A 27,582-nucleotide genomic window follows, 5' to 3' on the forward strand; every position below is an offset into this window, starting at 1 on the left:
CAGAAAAACCCACTCCTGTGATGTGAACACAGCAGGGGCCCGTGCACCTCTTTACTACAGTGTTTCCTGTGGATATGAGATAGTGGTCTAGTCTACACATGGAACCTGGTGACAGTTTTTCTCGTTTCTTTGAATCACAGCATCAAAGACGTCGTCTGTCATGAAAGATGTTTTCTGCAGGATCCTGTAGTTTCAATCGAGAAGTGTTTTGTAGTCCATAGTATTTTCTGTAGACGCGCTACAGTCAAACACAGCGGTCCAACCAGCAAAAGTGTCGGCTGTGTTTTTATGTACCGCTCTACCAAACCAGATTTAACCAGACTTAACCAGACTTTACCAGACTTAACCAGACTTTACCAGACTTTACCAGACTTTACTAGACTTTACTAGACTTTACCAGACTTATACAGACTTTACCTGACTTATACAGACTTTACCTGACTTATACAGACTTTACCTGACTTATACAGACTTTACCTGACTTATACAGACTTTACCTGACTTATACAGACTTTACCTGACTTATACAGACTTTACCTGACTTATACAGACTTTACCTGACTTTACCAGACTTATACAGACCTTACCCGACTTTACCTGACTTTACCTGACTTATACAGACTTTACTAGACTTTACCTGACTTATACAGACTTTACCTGACTTTACCTGACTTTACCTGACTTTACCTGACTTTACCTGACTTTACCTGACTTTACCTGTCTCCAAGATATTTGATAAACCAAATCTAGCATTGTAAACAGCGACATCTCACCTCAGTTAGGACTTACTGTTAGATTGGGATGGTGTGGTTTTCTGCAGTCTGTGACCCGTCTTAAAGTTAGTGAAAATGTTATTTTTAATGAGATATAAAGGTTCAAACGTACATTTTAGATGAATTGGAGTATATCTGGTTGTTCCACAGCCCTTGAATGGTACAGGATGCAGAGGTTTTTTACCCAGAAGTTATTGTAAACCTCACAAAAGTTCACAGTCATGTTTGTTTAAAACAACCTATTGTCCAGATATCCAAATCAGAGCAGCATGTGTGCAACTGAGTGGGCCAGTGAGAGCCGTTTAAATCACCTGCTGACTGGTTTCCTGACAGCTTGACTGCCTGTTTCCTCTCGCTCAGCTTCACCTGTCTGACTTGATGAATGACAGATTTTTTTAGACTGACAGGGAGATATTTGCTCTCTGTTTCTCTCCTCCTCAGCTCTCCACTCTCCAATCTTCTGGTGATTAGAGATGAAACGGTATGAACATGTCATATCACGATTAAAGTGTCCAAAATGATCACGGTTATCAGTATTATCGCAGAATCAGTTCAAAGAAGTAACAACTTTTGTTTTGAAATCCCCAAATAAATCCAAATGCTGAACCTAATTATACGTTTTACAGATATTAGGTAATTGAATCATCATTTTCTTTGATGCAGATATTTTTCATTTGATCACAGTTAGGGATGGGCACGATTCCTAGAGTACTCGAATACTCATTGTTGACGCCACCATTCGAGTAATGGTTCACTATCCGCAATGTGTAGGCTATAATAGACCTATACCCTATACATGATACGCAGGATAAACACCGTTCAATCCTTTAAATTCTTTCTCTACACAGCGGTGAGGCACTGCTGTTGTGTTTACCGACCTGTTCCAGATCAGTCCTCAGTGTTGCCGCTCTGTCATGATAGATTTTCTCCACCCTTGTTACCGTTGTTTGCCGTGACGGTGGCTCGTACTCAGGCTTGATGAAATTAATCCCCTCGCCTTCGCCTTCAACAAAACTTAACGCACTGTGAGAGACTGTGTTGCTCCTCTCTGCTCGCTCCCCGCAGCGCTCATAAAATCATTTTAAAAGCACAAAACGGAACCGATGCATAACTAGAAACACCGAGGCCGTCTAAGAGTTCAGCGGGAAGATGAGAGTAATAATAATCGCTCAACGGAGGAGGAAGGAGGGGAAGAGAGAGAGGTGCTTCTGTCTGCAGCTGACTCATCAACAGGAACCTGTCTTACATTTATATCTGGACATTAAAGGCACCAGATGACTTGCTTTAAAGAACTTTGTTAGTTTGTAATATTAAGAATACAAATACTGTAAAATCTAGAATAGAATTTAAAATCCTTCTCCTTACGTACAAAGCTCTTATTGGTCAGGCTCCGTCGTATCTTAAAGAGCTCATAGTACCGTATCACCCAACTAGATCTCTGCGCTCTGAGAATGCAGGGCTACTCGTCGTTCCTAGAGTCTCCAAAAGTAGAATGGGAGGCAGAGCCTTCAGCTACCAAGCTCCTCTCCTGTGGAACAAACTCCCAAATGTTATTCGGGAGGCAGACACTGTCCCCATATTTAAGAGTAAACTTAAAACTTTCCTTTTTGATAAAGCTTACAGCTAGGGCTTACGATGAGACTTTATTCTGCTTAATTATGCTGCTATAGGCCTAGTCTGCCGGGGGATAATACTTTTCCTGATACGCTGAGCTTCTCTCCTCTCTGTCTGAATCATTCATGTCCCATCAATGCATGTTACTGATTCAGCTTCTTCCCCGGAGCTGTTTGTGCTTTGTCGTCTCGCAGGTCTCTGCTGATCGTGGTGGTGCTTGCTGCCATGGTCCTACATGACGCTTCCTGCTGCTATTGTCGCTGTTACTCATATATACTATCACTAGTTTAATAAACTATAAAATTTGTAGCTGTATCGTAGCTGCTATTGCCACTACTCATCATTGATCATGTTTGCCACCATAATTATTATCATTTTCATATTCTGTCACCTTAGCTGTGCTTGTTTCTACTATTCTGTTGTATTAACTGCCTTAACATATATGTTATATTCACAATACTATGGATATTATAGTTACTGTTAGGCTTTGCTTGCATCTCTGGAAGTGTGTCTGTCTGTCTCTCTCTGTCCATCTGTGTGTCTTTTCTCTCTTTCTCTCTCCTTTTCTTCCTCCCCAACCGGTGCAGACAGATGTGCGTCCTCCACAGAGCTGGGTCTGTCTGACGTTCCTGTCTGTTATAGGGAAGGTTTTCAACGCCACCGTACTCTACAGAGGAATTGTTGGGTCTATGTAAATCATAAATAAGTCATAGAGTGTGGTTTTTACCTACTCTGTAAAGTGTCCTGAGATAACTTTTGTTATGATTTGACACTATAAATAAAATTGAATTGAATTGAAATATATAATGTCCACGATGACGCTATTTAGTGAGAAAGTGACAGAATCATGACGTTGCTGTGAGCCGCACCTCCAGTTTTAATTCATTTATTTATTTTCTCTTTACTGAGAGTACTCGAGTACTCGTTAGTCAGGTAATGTGAGTATTCCAGTATTGAAATAGCAGAAAACGCCCGTCCCTGATCACAGTACCACCCTTTGTATAGTTCACAGCAGAAATAAAAAGATTAAAGCGACAGTCAAATAGACGGTCTGTCGGCTGCAGCTGTATCCATATACACCAGCCACTCAGCGGTATCACAGCCATTAAAAACGTCCCATATCACTTAACTGGTTTCCTGGGAAACGGGCCGGCTGAACTTTACATAAGGATTATTTTAAACCTGGGCTAGACAGGAGCAAACAGCGCTCCTCCTCCTCTTCTCCACCTCCTCAGTCAGTTACGTGTCAGTAGGCCAGGCTGAGGTCGAGGTCAAGGTCAGGCTGATCCCTCAACACCGTCTCCCTCTCTCTCTCTCCCCCTCACCCCCTCGCCTCTTGCTTATTGCATGCATTATTGTCCCTTCTTGTTTATTTTACAATCTTCTCTTTACCCCCCCCCCCCCCCCCCCCCCCCCCCCCCCCCGCTCCAGTTGAAACCTGTTGACACCAATGAACTTTCCAGTCCGTCTATTGTATCCACCCCCTTCTTTCTTACCTCCCTTATCCCTGTGTGTGTGTGTGTGTGTACGTACGGGGCCCCAAAGCTTGTGTTGGGGCCTGTGGGAGCCTGCCTGCACTCTTGTCAGGACTTAAACTCTCTCTCTCTGGGTGGGGCGATGCAGCATGTAGCATTAGATCATTTTCATTATATATTTTGTGTACCACACCTCTTTCACTGCAGCTATATACACTCACACCAGCCCCCCACTCTCTCTTCTTATTTTCTTTCTTTCTCTTTCTGGTCTTTCCGTCTTCTGTTTCTTGTTTCATTCTTTGCGTTCTTTCCTCTTTTGTTACATCGCATTTGTTCCTTGTTTTTAGGCTGTTTTACACATTTTACTGTCTTTTTGTTTTACTTTCATTCTGCTGTCCTCTTTTCTTTCGTTGCTCTTGTCTTGTTTCTCTTTTCATTTAATTCTTAGTTCTTTCTCTTCGCTCAGTCATTTGCTTGGTCATTTAGGTCTACCTCTTACTTTATGATCTCCTAATCTTACTTTAACTGTTTTCCCTTCTTGTTGTGTCTTATTCACACCTTCACTTTTAGTTCCCTTGTTTCCCCGCTGAAGGGCAAACATCCATCACCTCGGCCTGTTTGAAGCGAAGATGATCCCTGACGTGTGTTTATACAGTTTGTGTGATCAAAGCTGATCCAATAAAGAGGAGTAACGTTCCTCTTTGTTTCAGTGTTAGCTCCTCAGCGTAGTGCAGTTCTTCCGCCCAGCTCACTGATTCCTAAAGACATATGTGTTTGGGTGGGACTCGGTGTTGAGTCAGTCAAGGAGGTCGAACTTGAGGGCTGCATGTGCTGGGATTATCCCACCTGCTATAAAGGGTCCACAGCCCGGACACTAGAGCTGCAACAACGAAGCGATTAGTTGCTTTTTTAAAGAAATGCTGAGTATGTGTATATATATTTTTGGTTTGTGGACAAAACAAGACATTCGAGGACATCACGTTGGGCTTTGGCAAACAATATTCACAGTTTTCTGACGTTTATGAGCCAAACAACTAACGGATTATTTGAGAAAAGTGATTCACAGATTAGGCGATAACGAAAATATACATTAGACTCAGCCGCACTGGAAACGAACTGGTGAATCTTTATTTCTTCTGAAATAAAGATTCACCAAGAACCAGTTGGCGTAAAAGTTATTTGGTGGATAGATGGATAAATAAGGTGAACTGTCTCCCGCTGGATGTTTAGTTGGAGACTTTTCCATTTTAACTGTATTCAAATGTGTTCACAGTCACTTTGTCTCCTGTGAAAATCATCAAGACAAAGCAACACGTCGTACATAAATATTTATAGCAGGTAAAATTTATTCTTGGCAGGTACTTGTTGTTCAGGCACTAGAGGCTGCCATTTTTGTCACCTCTGAGTTATCTTACTTCAGCTGTACCACATAACCGAAGTGTCACTGACGTCTCTGTTTCTGTTGTAACTCCACGCACAAGCACTGAAGTTAATCTAATAATTCAAATAACCTGTGACTTTTACTGTATAATTGTGCGGTAAAAAAAGACAAACAATAAACTGCTTATTTCACAACACCCACCAGCCAATATCAAGACAGATTTCTTTTAATCTTCATTTTGAAACTCACCTGCAGCCTGTACAAATGATTGGTGCTGTGCATGGCACATGAGAGTATGTGTGATTATATTACCCTGGGAACCAGACATGCCAAGCTCACGTTTCATTTGCTCCGGCAGGTACGTCTGGGTCCTGACCCAATAAACTTGAAATATGACGGACCAATCACAACTGTTAACCTCATGTGGGGCGGGTTTAAGACCACGTCTGACTGGGAAGTCGCGAGGTTACAGATGCCAGGCTAGTTTTCTTAGTGTTTACTTCACAAATATGGTTATTTCACAACAAATTAGAGATGCACCGATCCAGTTTTTCCCGATCCAATTGGATACGATACCTGGGCTAAGCGTGTCGGCCGATACCGATCCAATCCTACTGATGAATGAATGAACCGTATACTTCTCCATGAGTGAACGCATCAGGCTTGACATAAACATTTAGCCTTGTTAAAAAAAAGCTAACAAATTAACACAGATATGAATGTACTTAACATTATTTATTACCAAATAACAAAGTGTACATTAGCAGCAAAGATAAATAAATAACACTTGATATAAAGTACACAAACAGATATTTTATAATGTAATATCAAATATTGCAGCTGCCTGAAACCCAACAAACAATGGCTTAATTAACTTGTTCTGTATGATATTATTATTATGATATTAGGCGACACGGTGGTGTGGTCGTTAGCACTGTCGCCTCATAACAAGAGGGTTCCTGGTTCGAGGTCGAGTTTGTGTGTTCTCCCCGTGTCTGCGTGGGTTTTCTCCGGGTTCTCCGGTTTCCTCCCACAGTCCAAAGACGTGCAGGTGTTCGGTTCATTGATGACTCTAAAAATTGCCCGTAGGTGTGAATGGTTGTCCGTCTCTGTTCGTCTCTATGTGCCCTGTGATAGACTGGCGTCCTGTCCAGAGTGGACCCCGCCTCACGCCAGATGTCAACAGGGATCGGCTCCAGCCCTCTGCCACCCCGATAGTAACAAGCGGTTGATGAATGAATGAATGATTGAATGTATGCTATTAATGAAAAGAAATGACTGGATCGGAATACCGTATCGGCCTTATTCATCATATACCCAATCTAGCTAATTAGTCGATATCGGAGCCGATATCAGATCAATGTATGGGATTGGTGCATCTCTAATCCAATGAGAGATTTCTCTTAATCTTCATTCCTGCGTGTCCCACATTATAGGTTTGAAACTCAACTGAGTCCCAAACAAGCGATTGTGGCTATGAATGGCACATGTGATTTGTGATATAGCATCCCTGCATGAAACTTAACTTATTGTTAGCCAGAGCTGCTTCAACTTGTGGTTTAATTGAAATGTAATGTAAGTCATCTGAGTTTCAGTCTCTTTTTCAGTTTAAAGTGGGAGAGACCTGCTCAAAATATGCTGGGGGGGGGGGGGGGGTCCACTTCAAGTGTTATATAGACAAGTGTCTCCCCTACCATTATATTAGGGGGGCGCCCCCTTGAAAGTCAAATTAATTGTATTTTCCGAATAGCATCAGATCCCAACAGAAGTCATTTAAGGATCCCTTTCCTATAGAACGGCTCTATCCTTTTAGTAAACAAACACAACAGCCTTATGTTATTTATCTTATTTGCACAAAGGCATGTGAATTCTGCCTCTACGAGGTTGTGTGTTTACAATTCTCAGAAATTTTCACTTCACCAAAGATCGTTTGTTAAATCGTTTGGGAAGAGGCTCCACTTTTAATGGGAAAAAAGAAACTGAAACTTATCAGAGATCCTTCATTATTTAGTTTGAGAAGATGATTCACTCCACTCTGTTGTGCTTGAAAAGGGATTTTTGATTTAACTTTGGACGGTTTCTATTGGGGAGCGTTATTTGGACCTTTTGGAGAATTATTTAAAAGACATTTTCTGATGCAGAGTGTCGCTAATTGTGCAAAACACTGATTATACTGAGTTTGCATTGTGGCTCTGATGATTAAAAAGTGGGTTCATGGATGTGTTAACGCTGATTCATTCATCCATTGACCTTAACCGAATCATCAAACCGTCTGATAAAACACCGGCTGGCACACCCAAAAAAGAACAGTCAGGCGACCCGCTACAGCTGGAAACACATGAACACCGTGATTCCTTTAAGTGTTTTTGTCTCGGGAAACACTGTAGACATTAACCATCAACTCATTACCGGGCCACATCAACCAGAATCCCATGCCGGTGTGTTGTGTAAAGACTGGGCTTTGTGATATTGTGCCTCATTAACTGCAGTGTGGAATGACGTGTTTTACTTAACGTTAAATAGAGCGTCAGTCGAGAGTAGGGATAGGACCGGGGCTTGGTCTCTGTGTGTGTTTAGTGTTAGCCTGAGCTCGGCTGTGGATCCGTTAGGAATCACTGCATTCTTCAGCAGCAGCTCTCTGTGGTATGCCAGCACATTCCCCACTGCTGAGCTGGAGAATCCACTCGGAAAGCAGGAGCGGGAACTTTTCCTTTCTACCCCCTCCCACCCCTCACTCCACCCACTACTACTCCGTCTGTCTTAACTTTGTTCTCCTCAAGTAACCCCCACCCTGGACCGTATCCCCCGTTTTTCTCTTCCCACAACTTCTCTTAGTCGTGTAAACTTATGTTTTCCAAATTCCTTCCCCATACAGTCTGGGCCTTTGTGTAAACCATGACGTCTTGTTTTATAGACTGTGTGCGAGTCTACGCTGTGTAACTGTGTTGTTTCAGGATCTTTTTGTCTAATTCCATCTCTTTAGTCTTTTCTCCCTGCGAGTGTGCCTCTCTATCTCTTGTGGTGTTTTCCAGCTAGCTCTCATTAGCCTCCTTAGTAGGTGCCTTTTTCCTAAACGCAGCCCCCTTCTCTGTTTATTGTTGGTCAGCTCTCTCTCAGATCGCTGTCCTCCGGTTGATAAAGGGAGCAAGCTGTGTCAGACTTGGTGTTGAATCAACAATAGCTAAAGCGAGTCGCCGGCAGTGGGACAAAGTGAGCCGGTCTGGTGTTTGTTTTGCTAACAGCAGAAGCCCAGGACAGAGCTTTAGAGGACACACATGGACTACATTCATTCATGAACCCTCACCCGCCTTGGTTACACCTTAGCTATAGCCTCATCTAATCAGATCTTTACTTTAAACACAACACCACAAAAGTTATGTTCTTACACACACACACACACACACACACACACACACTCACACACTCACACACTCACACACACACACACCGTCTCGCTCACATATGTTCTCTCCCACTGAGTGCGTAACCTGAAAATGGCCTTACACCGGTTAAGAGAATAATCTGATTATTGAAGTTCCCCACGCATACATGAAAGGAAGTGGAATGGGAAAATGAATGAATGAGTAACTCTACCTCCGGCACAGTAGGTGGAGCTCCACCAACATACAGCTGGTCGGAATCAAACCCCCACCACAACGACTTCCTGGTTGATCCAAACAGGAAGTGCCAAAAACTGCAGTTCTCTGAGTGTCCACTTGGGGCAGGTTTCATAACAGAGCAGTTTCTCATTGGCCCCCATGATAAACAGGCCGTTTACACAGCATAATTAAACCTGTTTAAGGCCTGGGACAAAAAAACACTCTAGTCTGTATGTTTAGGTCATATCTCCATGACAACACTGAGGTGAATTTTCTTGAACCAGGCTAGTTTTTATTTTATTGGAGGTTGGAGTTTATGAATAATTAGGGGTGTGGCCTATTGAGTGACAGCTAGCCTCTGGTCCTCACTTCTCCTCGGAGGTAAACGTCAGTCAGATGGACGTATCTCCCTCCCCCCAACGTCACATACATGCCCTTATTTGGTAAGAGGAAATGAGGCACAGTCAAAGTCTGAGAAGATGGAGACTCCCGTAGGCGAGGACGATTGGATCAAGTTGAGAGAACGGACCCCGGCGGAGATGCTACGTCCATTAGTTTTCTTACAGTCTATGGCTATAAGGCGTTTTCCCTCGGTTCCTCTTCGTCAAAATCACAGACGGACGACTTTTGGAGAGAATTACGACAGAAACAGGTCTTCTTGGTAGTGATGTTTCTTGCTGATGCGAAGTCCTCCCTCGGTTTAAAGGAAACGCTCTATTGTTGTTTTTTCTCGTTGTTTTCAGCGTTGTTTCTTCCTGGTTTATTCTATTTCCGGGTCAAAAGCCACGACCACAGAGTGGGGAGGGGGAGTGCAAACGCGAAACCCGATAGTAACCGGGAACGCTGTTTACATGCAGGAATAATTGGGTACTGAAGGAGTTCTCTAGGTCTGTTAACCGGGGTATGAGGACTCGGGGTATGGTGTTTACATGGTGTTTGAGAAACCAGAGTACGACCTTAACCCGAAGATTACACACACACACACACACACACACACACACACACACACACACACACACACACACACACACACTAACACACGTGTCAATGCTGGTGTCATTGTCAGTGTCAGTGTTATTGGGAGTTAATGTGTCCCTTTGCTAACCACTAATATGGTCTTATCTGTTGCGCTAGCTGCCTTGTTGTGGCTTTGTGTGCTGTTGACCCATCTATATTTAGAACGAGAGGAATCATGTGTCTAACAAATACTCTACACAAGTGTGTGTGTGTGTGTGTGTGTATGTGTGTGTCCATTGGGTGGTGTTTGCACATAACCAATGTGTAACAAATGAGCTAAAACAATCGCATTGTTTCCATTACTGTCTCTTGTGTCTTGTGATCACAGTCGGATGTGAAGAGGACATGCTGTATCAGCTCAGGGTCAAAGTTCAACCCAGCAAGCATCTGCTGCTCTGAGGCTTCACGCTCCATATTAACATGTTGACTCTTACTATTTGGAATGTGATTTATTAATTACAGATATATAGTTAGGGTTGCAATGATTAATCAATTTGTTTTCAACTGTTACATTAATCAACAACTATTTTGATGATCGATCGATCAGTTCGAGTCATGTTTTAAGAGAAAAAAGTAAAATTTTTCTGATTCCAGCTTCTTAAATGTGAATATTTCCTGGTTTCTTTCCTCCTCAGTGACAGTAAACTGAATATCTTAGACATTTGAAGACATCATCTTGGACTTTAGGGAACCATGATGCATTTTTTCCACCGTTTTCTGACATTTTATAACAAACAACTGATCGGTTAATCGAGATAATAAGCGACAGGTTAATCAAACAATGAAAGTAATACTAAGTTGCAGCCCTGTTTTAGTTTTTCTTTCATATTTTTTTTGAGTACTGTAATTTAAACCTGTGAGAGGAGGAAGAAGTCTCAGGCCACTGAGCGGCTGTAGGAAGCTGTTAGATGTGAAATTTAACGACATCATGTCCCTTTCTACATTCCTTAATGCTATGTTTATTATTAACCGTTTGACCGTTGACTGATCAGTTAAATAGTTAAAAACGTTTTTATAAAGTTGGCTGCTTGAAAAACAATATCAATTTATTTGGTAACTGCTAGTTAACTTTGCACTACCAAGTAAATTCATTAGCATCCATAATTTATTCATATTTTTTTCAAATTTCTTATTAATTTAATTCCTCCCGAGGGAGGAGGCCTCTGGGAAGACCCAGGACTAGGTGGAGAGATTAGATCTCCACACTTGCCTGGGAACGCCTCAGGATCCCCCAGTTAGAGCTGGTTAATGTGGCCCAGTAAAGGGAAGTTTGGGGTCCCCTGCTAAAGCTGCTGCCCCCGCGACCCGACCCCGGATAAGAGGCTGAAGATGAGATGAGATGAGATTAATTTAATTCTGTTTGTCCTTTATTTAATTATTTATTTCAGTGCTTGCATCCATTTCCTTGCATATGCTTCTTATATTTCATTGCTTCTACACTTGTATTATTCTTTGCCCCTCCGTAATAATAGTCCAGTTCAGACGGGAGTGAATATTTTGAAGTCAGACAGCTCTGCTTTTCCACAGAGATGGCTGATTTTGTTGACCCAGTTACAAAACGTTGGGGTTTTCCAGGGACGTGACCATGTTCAGTGAAATATCTTATTTTGTGAAGAAGGGCTTTAATTTTCTTCCTCAGTGCTTCCCAGAATATGGTCAAACCGCCCGCGCAGAACGAGAGGGAACTTGTTGCGTTCAGCTGTGTGATGCACATTTAAGGTGGACAGGGTTGTATTGATAGATATTGCTGAGCAAGACATTTTAGGAAAGGCTGAGTCACACCCCTTACACTTACCCCAAACTCAAACAGCGTCCTGTCTTGTTTGCTGGGTCCGAACCTCTGAATTACTTACTTTTTTTCTTCAGTTCAAGTAGGTGAAGTGTTTCTTCTGCGTCTGTTTCCTCAACTGGAGGAACACCTGAGCCGATCAGAGCTTTTGTAGGCAGGATTTAAAAAATGGCGGCAGAATATTTGCCTCTTAAAGTGTGACAACTGTGAATGAGATCAGCGATACAGACTGTTGGAAGTCAACAGAAGAATAACTCTAAAATTGTATTTCCAGTGCCAAATCAAGACACATCTCAAGATACTTTACATTGAGAGTAGGTAAAGAACACATGCTGACTTATTTACGGTTTACATAGACCCAACAATTCCCCCATGAGCAGCAACAGCAATCTTGTGCACACAGTGGCAACGAAAACCTCCCCGTTAACAGGCAGGAACGTTGAACCAACCCCGCTCTACGGAAGACGGCAATCTATCTTGACCTGTTGGGGAGAAAGAAAAGGAGAGAGAAGGGAAATGGGCATGTTTAGTTGTAAGCTTAAAAACCATAAAACTGCTCCTAGGATGGATGGTTGTATCAACGGGGTAGTCCACCAAATCTGCATCGTGAACACAAATGAGCATCTTCACACGAGATAACAGACCTGCAAACCTGATAACCTTGATCAAGAGTAGTGCATTTCCAACTGTCAGACAAAAAAATGACATATGAAGAAGCTACCAGGTGTTTAAGAAAATTCTAACAGTCCGCAATATATAAAGTTTACTATAAAAGAAGATATAATATTCACCTTCAAACAAGATACAGACCAATAAAAATCACAGTTGAGCGGCTGTGGCTTAGAGGTAGAGCGGATTGTCCTCTGTTTGGAAGATCAGCGGTTCGATTCCCGGATTAGATAATGGACAGGTAGCCTCTGCATACATCACGGTATGATTGTCTGGGTGAATCCGACAAGTAGTTTGAACCTTGAGTGGTCAGAAGACTAGAAAGCTGCTATATACTGTAAGTAAGTATTTGATATATTTGAGAAAAGGCAATTGCACTCTGTTAGCCATTTTAAACGTCCTAAAAACAAAGATGAGCCTGACTGGAGCTTCGCCTCATGGGTTCAAATTAAACATTTGGACCTGCAGAGATATAAGAATAACCTTGAACATGTCATGGAAACTAAAACTGAATCAATATCATGTGGAGTTAAAGCTTTCTGTGTATTAGACTCCATGTGGACACTATGGGAGTATCATCATCGTCATTCCATTCATTTGTTAAAAAGGTAGTTTTTAGTCTTAGTCACCTGCGATCAACAGTAGATTAAAATATAAGAGAGATTTGATTTCACCTAGAGTTTCTCCCCGTCCAAAATTTACATCAACTTTATTAATAACCATTTTATAGCTTCTCCAGCAGTTCTCTACACTTGGACAAGTAGATCACTGCAGATCACTGTGTAGATGAGTTTTCTCTCGTTAACCCAGTTTCCCCTCTGTCTTCTCTGTCTGCGCTCTGTTTCTGTTGTACTACACAGAAAAAGGTCCAGGTTGTGAAGGAAAGGTGGGCGGTTTGAGTATAATTCCTCCTCTGTCAACCCCCTATCAGAGAGAACGGGTTGTGTTGAATGCAGCACCCTTGTCTTGGTGCTAGAGAGGGTGTCAGAGGGCAGTGCCTGACTGCCCGGGCAGGGTGGCACAGAGTTCACCAGCAGGGACATGCTGTGTCAGCCCCCAGACTAATGACTCTCTCTCTCTGTCTGAGGTTTTAGTGTTTGTGTACGTCAGACTCTCTGTTTCAGTGTTTCTTCTCAATGATGCTAATGTGATTCATCAGTTCCCATCATGCCCCTGGCTCTGTGTCTGGCATGAAAGAACAAACTTAACATCCTTTGTGCCACTGAATACCTCACACTGGCTTCCTCTCACTTTGGTTTGTATTGTTAAGTCCATGGGTGTCAAACTCATTTTAGGTCATGGGTCACATACCGCCAGATCTGATCCCAAATGGGCTGGACCAGTAACACCAGCATGTTATTATTATATTCTTATTACATTCTGAAAACATCCACAGTTAATGAACAATCTATGTATACAGGAAAGATAATGAATATACGGAGGTAGCTTAAGAAAAATAAATACAATTTTAAACAAACGTCTCAGAGTGGATCAATAACATGCTGCAGGGGTGATGATTTTTCTAGGGCGGAGTTAGCATCGCCCTGGTTCCTTTGACAAAAAGTCAATTGGATTTTACCATTTAGGATTAATGCAAAAAAAAACCGTGGCAAACAAAAGGTAATGATACTTACACGATTGTTAAGCAGGATAATCTCCACAAATAAACGACACATTTATGATTTCTGAAGCGTAAATGCAATCGGAAGTAAAAAGCTAATGTTACACACCACCGACTAGCTTCCAACTGATTCTGCTTGTACGGCGTGATGTCTCATTTAGACACTTGTTGTTAAGGCATCAAATCAAAAACCCATCAACTTCCAGACGAGCAAACTGTATTCATTTCCTGGATTTAGGACTCATTCCTGTACCAATCCATTGATCAACTTTTATGGGAAGACCCAACACTGCGTCATATTCACTGAAACCGACACTCTGCTCCGATAGAACAACATAAATCATCCGGTTTTAGGAAGAAGAAAAAAAACGTGCACGTAGAGCTTGTTGTTTGTTTTGCGAAAATCCACCATCCTGTCCACTCAGCACAGTTCACAGTTCGTCCTCCCCCCTTGATCATGTTACAGTATCACAGGCTAAATGACGTTAGCAGTCCCTATCTATGAGTAAGTTAGCCAGCTGTTTTTCGATTAGAGAAGACACGGGTGTGTTCACAGGAATCTGGTGCACGCGCACTGACGAGCATTTGATAGAAGGGAGCGGAGGAGCTCGGTGGTGGATGGGGAGGGCCGTGAGAGTTGTAAACATTTGAAATTTGACAGATCAACTGCTAGACTTGCCAAGTGCAGCTTTAATTTTGACTTGACTCTGAAATATTTTTTCAGTGTCTGCGTCCTCTGTGACAGGTGTTGGGCGAGTTCAACAGGGAGTCTTTGGTTCCAGGGAAGTTCACAGTTACTCTGAGTCAGAAACTACAAAGACGCAGGGGGGGAAAGGAGGTGTTGTTATCGTTGTGTGAGGAGGAGCGGCAGCCCAGTGTTTCAGGGCTCTGTCAGTGTTGTAACCTCAGTTTAACCGCTCCTCTCCTCATTCCTCCTCCCCTCTTTTTTTACTCCAGTTGGATGAGGTTAGCGTTTTCCCCTGAAGGCTCAGGGAGGGAGCGAACATGCTAGGAAAGTCTGACACGCATGGGAAAACTTTCTCATCCTGTCCAGTGTTCACTTTGAATCTAATTTAGCCTGTTGTGTCGCCTGAATAAGAATGTTAATGGACAGATCCTTACTCTGTTTCTCTCTGCTGCATTTCTTGTGATTGTACATTCCTTAACCTTTATTTACCCAAAGTTGGTTGGTTTCACACTAGTACAGTTACTCTCTCTGTTCTGGTCCGTTTGTGTAATAGGTAGCTAAGTGTTTCTCCTAGCATTTGACCTTTGACCTGTGCTAGCTTCAACTACTCTGACCCCTCTTTGAGCGGTGAGAGATGCTGCATGTTTGTTCCCTCTGAGCGCTGGCCTCTTGACCTCCTAAACTTGGAGTAAGAGGTCAACGAGCCTGAAGTGGCTTCCTGACTCCTAGCTGCTGAGTTTTCACACCTTCCTCCGGCCGTTCGCCTCTGATTTTTCTTTTTTCGCAATGATTTATTCAGGGAAGACAGGACCTAGCTTCTAGCTCACACACTCAGACATTTTAAGCAGAATACTATTGATTTTTCTAGCTTCTAACTCCACCCAGCTCTGGTAGTGTGGTGCAGTGAGTTACTGAAGATCTCATCTCTAACAGCTGGAAACATGCAGATGAAATCAGCTGCTAAAGGGTTGTACTAGAACACGCTGTGAAAGAGGACATTATTACTTTTTATAGTATTTGCTGTGAAAAACCTGCCCTGTGGTAATAACAGAAGCAGCACACAGCTGATGTATGTGTATGTGGGTGTGGGCTGTGTAGTCCGAATGCTCCTGGTGTACTCTCTAACTTTGATGTATGGTTGTATTTGTCTGTTTGTATTCTTTATGTTTCCTGTTGTAAAGTTGTTTATGCTGCCCTCTGGGCCAAGTCAAGCTTAAAAAAATGAGATTATTAATTTCAATGAGACTTTTATTCCTGGTTAAATAAAGGATATGGATCCCATCCTTTTTATTCTACTTCCAACAAACGAGCTATAAACAGGTGTGGATGTCGCGTTTTGCCGTATTTACCTTGAGACATTTTAGTAGCCGTCGGTTGTTGAGTCTGTGACAACAAGTCATGTTTAGTCAGGCCTTTCTTTGGTCTCTGTGGAAGTTGTGGTTGACGACAAACTTTTCTGTCAAACAACAATAAAACGATGATATTTAGAAGTCGGCAGTGCACCACTGCTTCTGTAAGCTTTCAAGAGTATTTATCAGGGTTTCTGGGTTACATCTTAATGTTTTCCAGTCATTTGGAAATAAATGAGTTTTAATCATGGAACAGTTCCTGTTCTCGGATGGAGTGAGGCTTGCCTCATTCAGAGGAATGGAGGATTACATCATCGCTGGAGCAGAGGGGAGTAACTCCCTGGCTCCCCCTCACACGCCTCGCTCCCTCCCAGCGTTTATTTTCTCATCCTCCCTCTCAAACTCGTTTCTACCCCAGTCCACCCACCCCAACCACCTCCTCTCTGCTTTACGCTGTGCTTTATGTCACTCTTATTGTGGGCGGCCTGCTGAGCTTTGACCCTTCATGTCAGCCTCTCACATCAGCTGACGTGAAGGTCTTTCCTTAAATAACGTGTCCGTTTTGCTGAAAGCGAAGCTGTGCAAAACTTAAAATGAGAAATCGGAGTAACTTTTTTTGCTTCTCATTCTGTTGACTTGTTGATTTTTGCGTAATCAGGTTCACATTTTCTGGATATGTGAGACCAAAAAAAGTCTTCTGAGAGATAGATGTGTTCATTTTGATGTGAAAATTCCAAGCATGAAGCCTAAAGCTGAAGGTTTTTGTGGTATATTATTATCAATACACTCCAAATGGCAAATAACAAATAAAAGGATCAAATGATATTAAACTTCAGTCGCCAAACTAAGTAATTGTCTTTGACCTCATCGCCACAATATTGAAAACATGACATTTCAAAAATAAAGCTACTGAGGAGTGTACAATTTCATCCAAGTACAGTTGTTGAGGGGTCAATATGTAGATAATAATACATGTAATAAAACCCAAGAACCAAACCGAAAAACCATGTTAGTTTTAATGTATTCCAAGACACTGAACCAAACTGAGCCGAGAGTCATAATGTTGTTTTCTGTAAACATGTGTAAAACTGTGTGTTTCCTGCTGTGAGTAGACTCAGGCCTGAATTATTTAATCTCTCAATAAAATTTCATGAGACGACATGAATGTGAACGTTGTTTGGAAGGCTTCAGGGTCTGTGGTCGTCCATCTGCCCGGTCAGAGCTGCAGCTGTCCACCCGACAGGGCAGCGAGAGCTGTACATCATCACAAAGTAGACTGTGACATTGGGATATCTTTGGACGGAAGGGCTAGCACATGTATTTTCCAGTTTCACCTCATATGTCGGATTTAGAGACAAGATCCTCGTGTGTTAAGAACGACGGCGGTGGTCAAAGGCACACAGTCACATCTCCCGAGCAGGAAGTAAAGCCGACCTGCGTCCTGTTGCGTCCTGTCTCTATTTGTGTGGCTGTCCAAAGCTGTCGCCCTGACCCGTTAGTATCTATAGCCCCGGTCCAAGATGATAGGAATGGGCTCCTAACGGCCCACTGACTCCGACAACAATAGAGCTCCATGACCTCCAGGTTATGTATAGAGCTGCACAGCCACGAGCGGCAGAACAAAATAGAAGAATGACGGCGCAGCGGGCCTGACATCATCTTTGCATCTTCTATTTTCAACCATACATGTGTTCACTAATCTATCCATCAATTACATTCTGCTTTGCTACCACCCTGGTTATCATGAAGCTGAAATCTTACTTACGATTATGTATCCAGAGATGTTCGCTTCATCACTGTGCTCCTGTCAGGTCAGTCAGGGTCACCGTCGATTGGCTGGGAACGGTTCTCAAGGACACGTTTGGACTTCTGACCAATTCTGCTCAGAGAACTAATGCTGTAAATGGTAAAAGGACCCTGCTGCGTTATTAAAATAATATTTACGTTACATTAAGAATTGACCCCAAAGCAGAAACATAAAGGTTTAAATGCAGTCAACACAATAAAGTGCAGCTCTACAGACTCAGACAGTGAGAGCTGAGGTCAAAGGTCAAGGGACCCCTTTGAAAATGGCTAGCATGATTTAAAGCTCTTCCTCACAAGCTTGCATGACATGGTTGGTACCAATGGATACTCGATATTGGATCATTCAGATCGATTTTGATTGGAAAATCGATTTTTTTTAAAAACCCAGCCCTATCACACAATCCACACGTTCGACTGTCCTTTGAGCACTGTTAAATAAACGGTGTGTTATTGTTTTTAATGCAAAATGTCTTTTGTCTCCTCCTACAGGGGTGATCAGCCAGTGGCAAGGCGAGTCGAAAGAGCGCGTCATCTCCCTTGTCCTCACCCATCTCCCGCTGCTCAAACCCGGAAACGTTGAAGCCAAGGGCGAGTACATGCGCCTGCTGCCGCGCATCCTGGCCCACACCATCGAGCACGGCCGCCACCTGGAGGAGTCTCGCCAGCTCCTGTCCTACGCCCTCATCCACCCCGCCACCTCCCTGGAAGACCGCTCTGCCCTGGCACTCTGGCTCAACCACCTGGAGGAGAGGGCGGCAGCCCGGGGAGACTCACTGGAGAGGCCTCCCCCTTCCGGGCCGCACCACCACCACCACCACCAGTCCACGCCTCCATCCACCCTGTCCTCATCAGGATCCTCCTCCTCCACCAACACCTCTTCATCAGGCAATCTCTACTCCTTGCATCACCACCAGCGCTACGGCTCCGATGACCGCCTCAACGGGTGGCAGAGCTCCAGGGATTCAGGGCTGGGCGGAGGCTGGCATCAGCAGCAGCAGGGCTGTGAGAACGGGCACCTTCTTCTCTACCCATCATCCTCTGTTCCAGCAACCATCAACACGGTTGGAACTAGTAACACTAGTAAGTGAAGTCTCGTCTGTCCTGTGTGCCTCGTACTGAGTTTTAGCCCATTTCTTATCATGTGTGGTTGGTTTTCACAGTGTAGCACTTGATAATGTAACAAATACAAAAATGCAATATAAAACTATTGGTTAAATTATGGCAAAACCTTTCAAAATGTGATAAAATAATAAAAAAATAGACATATAAACTGTAGAAATATGCCCTTAAAGTTATGTAAATATTAAAAGAGCACCAGCATCTCTAACTCTGTGCCATTTTGGAAATTTTATAGCTTCTTCCTGCCTTTTATTGTTATTTTAAACAATACATTTGTCTCTTATCCATACACATATATCATGTTTTCATCAGATGTCATAGAGGTTAAGGGGGTTGACAGACATTAGGTACAACATTACACCTTGATTTACATGTTTGCACATTTAAGCGTCTGACTGTTTGACTATTATTGCCCTGAAAGTCAACCTTCACTTTGTTAAACTGTTAATTATTTAAACTCTCGTGAAGTTATGAACTTGAAGATGAAATTGAACTCCCAAAATTATTTAAAATAATGTTAAGGGCTTTAAACCAGCCAAATTATTACCTCAAAGGAAAAAATTAGTATTCTGTCCAGGTCTCCTCTGTTATGCTCCGTCCTCCTGTTTGTGATTTTATTCCATCGGCCTCGATTAATGGAATAAACACTGAAGGGGAATAGAAATGTGTTTTTCACTGGAGGACGCTCTGGATCAGTTAAATTACAAAAGACTAAGAGAAAGAGTTTTTCTGTTTAAACTGTGACGAAGAAAATAAAAACAACAAGTAACTCAAATAAGTGAATAATGATGCTTGGGTTCTTTAGTCACACGTCTAAGCTCCTTTGGTTGCCCCACTTCACAGAAAAATTGCCAAAATGTTGTGGTGCATTTTGCCACTTTTTGCACTTGGACTAAAGTGATTTTTTTTCGCCTCTGAGGAGCCTTTTCTACGTTTTGTGTTGGAAGTGGAGCTGCTCATTTTGGCTACATACACCTGACGCTATCTTTTAAAAAGCCGAGATTCAAGAGAACAAAAGCCTTTCTCAATTAATTTTCGTATTAATTTGATCTAATTATTCCCTTTGATTACCTTATCTGTTCAGACAGGATATGGGCTGCTTTTCAAACCCAGCCTGGCTTAATGTGTATGTTCCAAAGGCAAAATGGTCAAAACCACTACACCTCAGTGATTACAGCCACCTACTCTGGGCTGGCCCTGATGAGGGGCCTCTCTGTCTGCGGTGGCCACCTGATTGCCCGCACCCAGACACACCGGGCTCTCTAAGCTTCTCTGTTGTAGTTAAAATCCAAGGAATTCATTTTAGTATCAGTTGTGCTTGATTGGGTAATAATAATAATTAACGCAAAGCACAAAAACATCTGTACAGCAACAAATACTTATTAAAATTCAGTTCAAATGCTGGTTTCGTTATAGTTCCATCAAAGACACAAAGTGCACTCCAAACACACTTTAGACCCTGAGCACACCAAATACACTCAACACGGTAACCGCACTCTGAACTACCCACACAGCAACTACAGAGGCCGTGAGGTGGAAGACAACACACAGAGAGGGCAGGGCTGTTGAAATTGAACATAACTATGGTCAGAGCAGGATATTTCCAGACAAGAATGTAAGGGCTCTGTGTTTTTTTTCTGGGAGATGAAAGAAACAGCTGAGGGTTTATAAATAAAGACACATTTAAAGCCCTGCTCGCTGCTCCAAGAAAGATCCTCCTGTATGTCCGAGTGCAAGCAGCTTCAGCCCCACACAAAAGACCTCAGGATTGGTGGACAGATGCTTTTCTCAGCCAACGAGAGCGAGTGTTGAATAAATGCAGATGATAAAATATAGTTCGTCAGAGCTTCCGGCATCACACGGTAATCATTTTGATCAATAAATATCCAACTCTGCCATAACTCCTATTTCTTAGAGTCAGCCACCAGGTCTTCAGCCCCTCCTCCCCACACACTGTGCTCATCTGGTCATGATGGCGATTACAGGAGTATAATTGTCCAGCCACTCAACCTGTGCGCCACTGACACCACATCCTGTTGACCCCCCACTCCCCCACCCATACTCTCAGCCGTAGTCCAAGCCGCAGCAGCACATACCACCCATCCTTTCCCTTGTAAGGCAGCCTTTGTGGGAGACTGTATTTAGGGAAAATGGCTAATATTTAGGGACTGGAACTTGTAATGTTAGCTGGGCGCCTATTTTAAACGGGGCCCATGAAGTCCTATACATAGCGCCAACAGTAAGAGGACCGCATATAGGAGGAGGAGGAGAGAGCCTGGAGTATTGGTGGCAGCTCACCCCGTCAGAGCGTCGGCACAAAAAGCTCCCTGGCTCCTCTCCACCTTTTCATTCTTTTTATTTCCTGAAGCAGGAAAACAAAATATGGGATGTTAGTTTTCACTTACCTTGGTTTGACCCCATGTTGAATTCAACTCGAATGCACAGAATTCAATTATAAATAGAGAAATGAGGTGAGAGAAGAGGAGTGAGAAAGAAATATGGTTTATGATACAGACAGTCTTGGTAATAGATTATTTTATTGCTTCAGGGTAAAAAAATCATTCATAAAACATCAGAAATATCTTTATCTTTTGTTTGACATGAAACTTCAGGGTTCGGTCAAAAAAACCAACAAGCAAGTGGAGCAAAGAAGCTACATCATGTGATTTGCAAAAGTCAAACTTGATGAATTTGACTGACTGTTGAGTGAGATCTGGGAATATCAAAAGGATGTCCGTTTGAGAAATGTAGTTTATGTAAATCTGGATGATGTCAGCAGCTCTAGACAAACAGGATATTCAGGAGAGTGTGTTCGCTCTCCGCCCGGCAGATGCAGCCTCCTCCCTCCAGCTGTCTCTAGTTAACTCACAATTAAACATTGCGTTTTAATTTCACATCTGAGCCAGTTTTACAAGTGTATTGGTGGAGATCTAATGTCAATCATGGATAAGAAATTGGGCAGTTTACACATGTAAAGCGGAAAGCACATGATGTGTTTGTGCGCTGCTTTACAACAAGTGGGGAGGAGGAATTGAACAACAGAATAAATGTTCTGAAGATGAGTGTAAGTGTGATGTTAAACCAGTGCACTATTTTGCATCATAATAATCTTAATAAATCCAGCAGCAACATCCATTTACATCACATTAGTCAGTGAATGCACAGAAGTGCCTGGACATACAGTACATGACAACATGCTTCAGTGTATGATATAGTCGGTCAGTCTGAATTAAACATATTTATTAAATAATAATAATATATATATATATATATGTTTGATATCTAATAAGATGTGCTAAATGTTTTACTCAATGTTTGTTTGTTGTCACCAAATGTACTTTATGTGTGACAGCCAAAATACATGGGGACAGATCCACGGACTCTGTCGGTAGGGTGTCGCTGCTGCCAGCTTCACTGTGTGCCATCGAGTTTTAATGCAGCAAAGACACAGCCTTTTTTGTTCATGGGGTACCGGGGGCCCATCTTAATCAATTTTAAACAGTTTTTTTACACAGTTCTATGTAGTTTCTACCTGTTGCAACGTTGTGTAGGGAGAGAGAAATAAAGCCATGCCTTATGAACAGCTTGTTCTGGCACATCACGTGACAAGGTTGTATTTTGTTGAGGTTCAGGCAAAGACGGATATTAATCTGGATTAACTCAGATATACTGTTCACTGTGTGTGCAGATGAGTCCTATTTGGGACGTTGTTTCAGGCAATGATGATCGTAAACAGCTAAATGACTTCATGTGTTAACGAACACATGGCGCTCACTGCCTCCACTGCCCGAAGAGGCGATGCTTTGCGGCCCGTAGGTCCTCCTGGGACAGCCAGACGTGACCCAGAGGCTAGTTTCTGGAGGCCACAGCAACTTGGTCCTCCGTCAACCTTGGCTTCGGCTGGAGTTTGATTTCTCAGGTCTTAGCCCAGCTCTAACAGCCTTCACCTCCCTGACTCCCAACTCTTGCTGTTGTCTTTCAGTCCTGACCAGTGGAGGCGGCAGCCAGCAGCACAGTCCCCTAAAGCGCTCTGTGTCCCTCACGCCTCCCATGAGCGGCCCCAGCAACCAGCCCCTCGGTCACGTCTGGCTGTCCCAGGAGGACCTACGGACCGCTAGAGGCCCAGCGCCAGACCACGCACCTCTGTCGCCCCAGAGCAGCATCGCCTCCTCAGGCAGTGGAGGCAGTGAGCATCTGGAGGAGGCTGGTTTAGGAGGAGGTTCAGGTCTGCATCGCAGCTCCTTCCATGACGAGGGCAGCGGCATGAGGGGTGAGTACGGAAAAACCAGTGTGTACAGTTAGCAGGACAATCCCACTGTACACAGGTTCAACCCGCTTAGTGCGTCAGTGTTTCCTGAACGATTTTGTTAGACTATGGTGGGTGGTGCACTTTGAGAGCAAAGTTAAAGTCAAATCTGAAACTAAAGACAGAGCCAAATCTATGAAGAACTTTGTGCTCTTGTAAACAACAATAGTCAGAAACACATTGGTTTTAGACAATAGATATGAATGGTTACATCTGGGAATCTACTTGGAAAGACATCATGGAAAGCATCTTCTAATTAAAAACGGCATGCCCGGCAGCTCGCCGACAGCCATACTTGCCGCTGCGCAGTGTGTTTTTGGCGATCGCGGTGAATTATTAAGTAGCAGGGAAAGCACAGTACAGTTTGTAGTTTGTGCACAAACAAATACTGCAGCTCCCCAAGACCAACAGAAGTTTGCCGACAGCTGTGTGGAGTGTGTCCTCTGTGCTTTTCCACCACGTCGGGGAGTGAGAGATGCTTTGCTGAAACAATGGGGCAAAACACAACATTAGAGATTTTTCATGTTACTATGAGCAAGTTAAAAATATTTTCTACTCATTAGAAAACTCTGGCGGGACAAATAAGACTTTGAAAGGCCGCCCCAGTGTAGGTCAGGGCTACTCAATTGGCGGCCCGCGAGTGAATATTATTATTTTCTTGCCCTTTGAGTAGAAGCCCATGTGAAAGAGTAATTCATGGCCGATGTTGACCGCTGTCCTCTCTGATCTCAGCGAGTCAAATACCGTCACTCTGGGAAACTTGCTCCTCGCGGTTCCTGTAGGTGCGTGACCACAACGCTCTGCACTCCACCACGCTCTTCTTCGTGGGTTTCGGATTCCTCTTGGCAACAGATCGCCAAGCTGTGTTGAGCTCTGTTGTGGCTTGTTTCAGTCTCGTTCTACTTTGAAAAAAACGAAAGGTTGACACAGGAACCGGCAATTAACCTCTAATGATTCATATGTGCTTGTAAGCCTACATACTGTTGGGTATTGGCAACTGGTCAATTAACTAGTAACTGAAGTAATCAGATAAATGTAGTGGAGTGAAAAGTAGAATATTTTCACTGATTTGTAGAGGAGCAGAAGGATAAAGTAGCATAAAAATAATGTACGTAACTCAAGTAAAGGAGAAGAGCCTCAAACTTTACTTTAGACCAATAATTGAGTGAAAGTCTCTGGTTCACAGATTTAATAAGGATTGTTTTTTGAGAAGCTTGTTGCACTTTGAGTCGGTCTATTACTACTTGTTTTGATCCGCTGTTATGCTGTCGCACTTTAAGGCCTATACTTTTTACAAGACAATATATGCACACCTATGTTGCTGTTGTGTTTTACGATATCCATTAATGCTATGCTCATATTTTTACGGTCCCTCATTTTGGATCATTTTCGTCAACCGGCCCCAAACTCCAAATGACTACATTAACCCTGCTTTAGGTAGTTAATGGGAAACACTGTGCGTGAAAGAGCACTTCATGTACTTTTTACTACAAAAAACTACAACAGCAAGTTACAGTTTTACAATTTATTTGACAATAAAGTTTGTGTTTGTGCAAGACATTTGAACGTACCAAATATTACCCGCACTTTTACAAAATGACTTATCTGATCTGATTATTCTTCTGTTATGGTGAGAGAGGCAGATGGTGCAGTGCAATATGGAATATACAAAGTTTTAGGGGTACTTTAGAAGAAATAGTATTTAATTTATAAAGTTATTTAATGTGAATGACCACAGATTAAAGTGCGTACAGTAATTACCACCTCGTGCCAGTGTGAGTAAATAAAAAGCATGTATGCAGCACTATTATCGATGCATTTATCCGTCATAGTGCCGTACATGTAGAAACCAAAATGATGGCTTCATGTAGGATACAGTTATCGGCCTAAACTGGTCATGAGACATTTTCCCCTTCATTTGTGAACCTGATTTAGTGTGAATGTTTTAAAATGTTACAACTGAGTGGACTGTGAAGTGGTTCTGAACTGTTTTATTGTTGTTGTTTTTTTATTTATCCATTTTCAGACATAAAATGAATAATTACATACAAATAGTATTATCTCTTTTTCTTTTTTTACATTCAAAGAACATGGATGAACAAAAATAAACAATTTAGGAGGAATAAATAACTTGGCTTATCTGCCCTAGATATTGGCCTCCCTTTACCTCAGTGTGACAGACACAGGGCAGCGGAGAACCTTATATGACTGTGTGTGTGCGTGTGCATGTGTGTGTGTGTGTGTGTGTGTGTGTGCGGGTGCGTGTGTGTGCCTTACAGCCGTTCAGCTAGAGGCTCTGGCAGAGTTGTTGATCCAGTCGGAGCAGTTTGTCAGAGGAAGCAGAGCTGCTGACCCCAGTGAGCTGACTCATATATATCTGCAGACATCACTGTCTGCACTGGTGTTTAACCTTTCAAGTCGCTTTTTTTTTTTTTTTTGTCATTTACCTTTTATTGGTTTTTAATTTTGCATTTAAACGAGCAAACAATCAACATGAAGACATAGACGAGTGCAGGGGAAAGTAAAAGCGTACATAAGGGGAAAGAGAATAGTAAATACATAAAAGTATTCTGACGGTCTAATCTGACATGACCTGAAGTCCGGTCTAATGGTAGAGACGTATGTAAATACATCTATCCGGCTGTTAAGTCTGACGTAACACCCTTTCAAAATAAGATTTCTGGGTTCAAATGCTCCGTTGAAACAAAACAGACACAAAGGTCAAACATGTGAACTATTACATCAACTCTTTCGTCTGTTAAACACCTTTTTAAATGATGAGAAAGAGGTAAAATGACAATTACGTTGTTCTTTAAAAACTCAGATCTGTTCAAACAACGGGGAACATGGCACTGCGACGTTGTAGAAATAAAAGGCTTGGACCCGGGAATCATATTTTGAAAGGGCGTTACGTCACGACTTAACAGCCGGATTGTGTTCTTAGTTTAAAAGTGATTCTTTCCATTACAAAGACGTTGTACACAGTATCAATCCATTCATCTGCACCAGGCGCCTCCCTCTTCAGCCATTTCTTCGTTATTGATTTCTTACAAGTCACCAGTAAAATTCTCAGCATGTTTCTCTTTATTCCTCCACTCCAGTTCCTCTACATCAGGGATCTGCAACCTTTACTATCAAAAGAGCCATTTTGCCCCCTCTTCCACCAAATACAATGTGTCTGGAGCTGCAAATTATATTTGATGTCACAGCTTATAAAGGTTTATATAAAGTTACTGTTACCTGGCATTTGTTACCTGTCCTAAAATTGTGCTTGTTCGCTAATTTCTCACCACATATCAAGCACACAGGTAAGCCACCATCATGTGAAAGCAAATAAATATGTCCATGAAACACTATTTTCCTTCGCTAATGTTTTTTTGGGGGGTGTTATCCAGCAGCAGTGCGGGTCACCAACTCAACATTAGCCACCTGCAGGGAAAGGCGCTGGGCCGTACACCAAGGATGTGACACATATTTTAGTTTCACCTAATATTTTTTCAATATCACCTTGAACTCCAGATAAAATGTTTTCCCTCGTCCACTGTGCAAAAAAACACGTTATTTACACCTTGTTTATATCATTTTTTGGCAAAGCTACAGGTAGCTACTGAAAAGAGGCTGAAGAGCCGCATGCGGCCCAAGAGCCACGGGTTGCAGACCCCTGCTCTACATCCACCAAATATGACAAAACTAAAAGTTATTTTTCGTTATATGATAGTGATTCTCCTCTTTGCTTCTCCAACATTCTGTCTGATTGGGACATGATCTCTTCTGATCTGGACTGCAGAAATAGCGGATGACATTTTTCTGACTAGTTGCTTTTCAAGGAATTTGTTCATAATGTTACGCAGCTAAACAGGAAACCAACTCTCACGTTGTTTATTCACAGCCTCAAGACAACAATCTTCCATCTGTCAGTTTCACTTTAGAGGAAAACGTTGACGTGACTGTTCAGTTGTCTGTAAGTGCCAGAGAAGACGGCACTGTACGTCTGAGCATTGACTTCTCAACAGTAAATGTATGAACACTTCCGCAGTCAAATCACAGACTTAGTTTTCACGTTCAGTATCAAAATCCTTTATTCAGCCACGTCATACAACCGTGTAATTGATAAGATAAGGCACGATACACTTTGTTGTCCCAGTGTCTGCAGTTTAAAAACAACAGTAAAAAAAAATACATTCATCTTTCATTTCATTTTCATTTATTTAAGGCAGCGTTCATTACAAAAAACGGCAACATTTGAATGCAATTTGTGCCTGAAAAGGAGCGGGAAGAAGAAAAAAACATATATATATATATATATATATATATATGTACACCCCTTTTTCTCTTGTGTAGTTTAAGTGTCTTAAACAGAATGTGTGTTGTCACTT

At 42.5% G+C, this 27,582-nt stretch overlaps 1 protein-coding gene across 2 annotated transcripts in view; it reads left to right on the forward strand.

The window, feature by feature from the left end:
* The window catches only part of samd4a (sterile alpha motif domain containing 4A), a 65,175-nt gene that overhangs the window by 18,175 nt on the left and 19,418 nt on the right, over positions 1 to 27,582 (forward strand). The window contains exons 3-4 of one of the 2 annotated variants that reach the window (XM_083925377.1): positions 18,271 to 18,861; positions 22,883 to 23,170. In XM_083925377.1, the coding sequence (XP_083781503.1) occupies positions 18,271 to 18,861; positions 22,883 to 23,170 (879 nt within the window). The remainder of the gene's footprint in view (positions 1 to 18,270; positions 18,862 to 22,882; positions 23,171 to 27,582) is intronic. The other variant, XM_083925378.1, reaches the window with a different exon arrangement.

The sequence above is a fragment of the Echiichthys vipera genome (assembly GCF_963691815.1).
Source record: "Echiichthys vipera genome assembly, chromosome: 1".
Taxonomy (NCBI): domain Eukaryota; kingdom Metazoa; phylum Chordata; class Actinopteri; order Perciformes; family Trachinidae; genus Echiichthys; species Echiichthys vipera.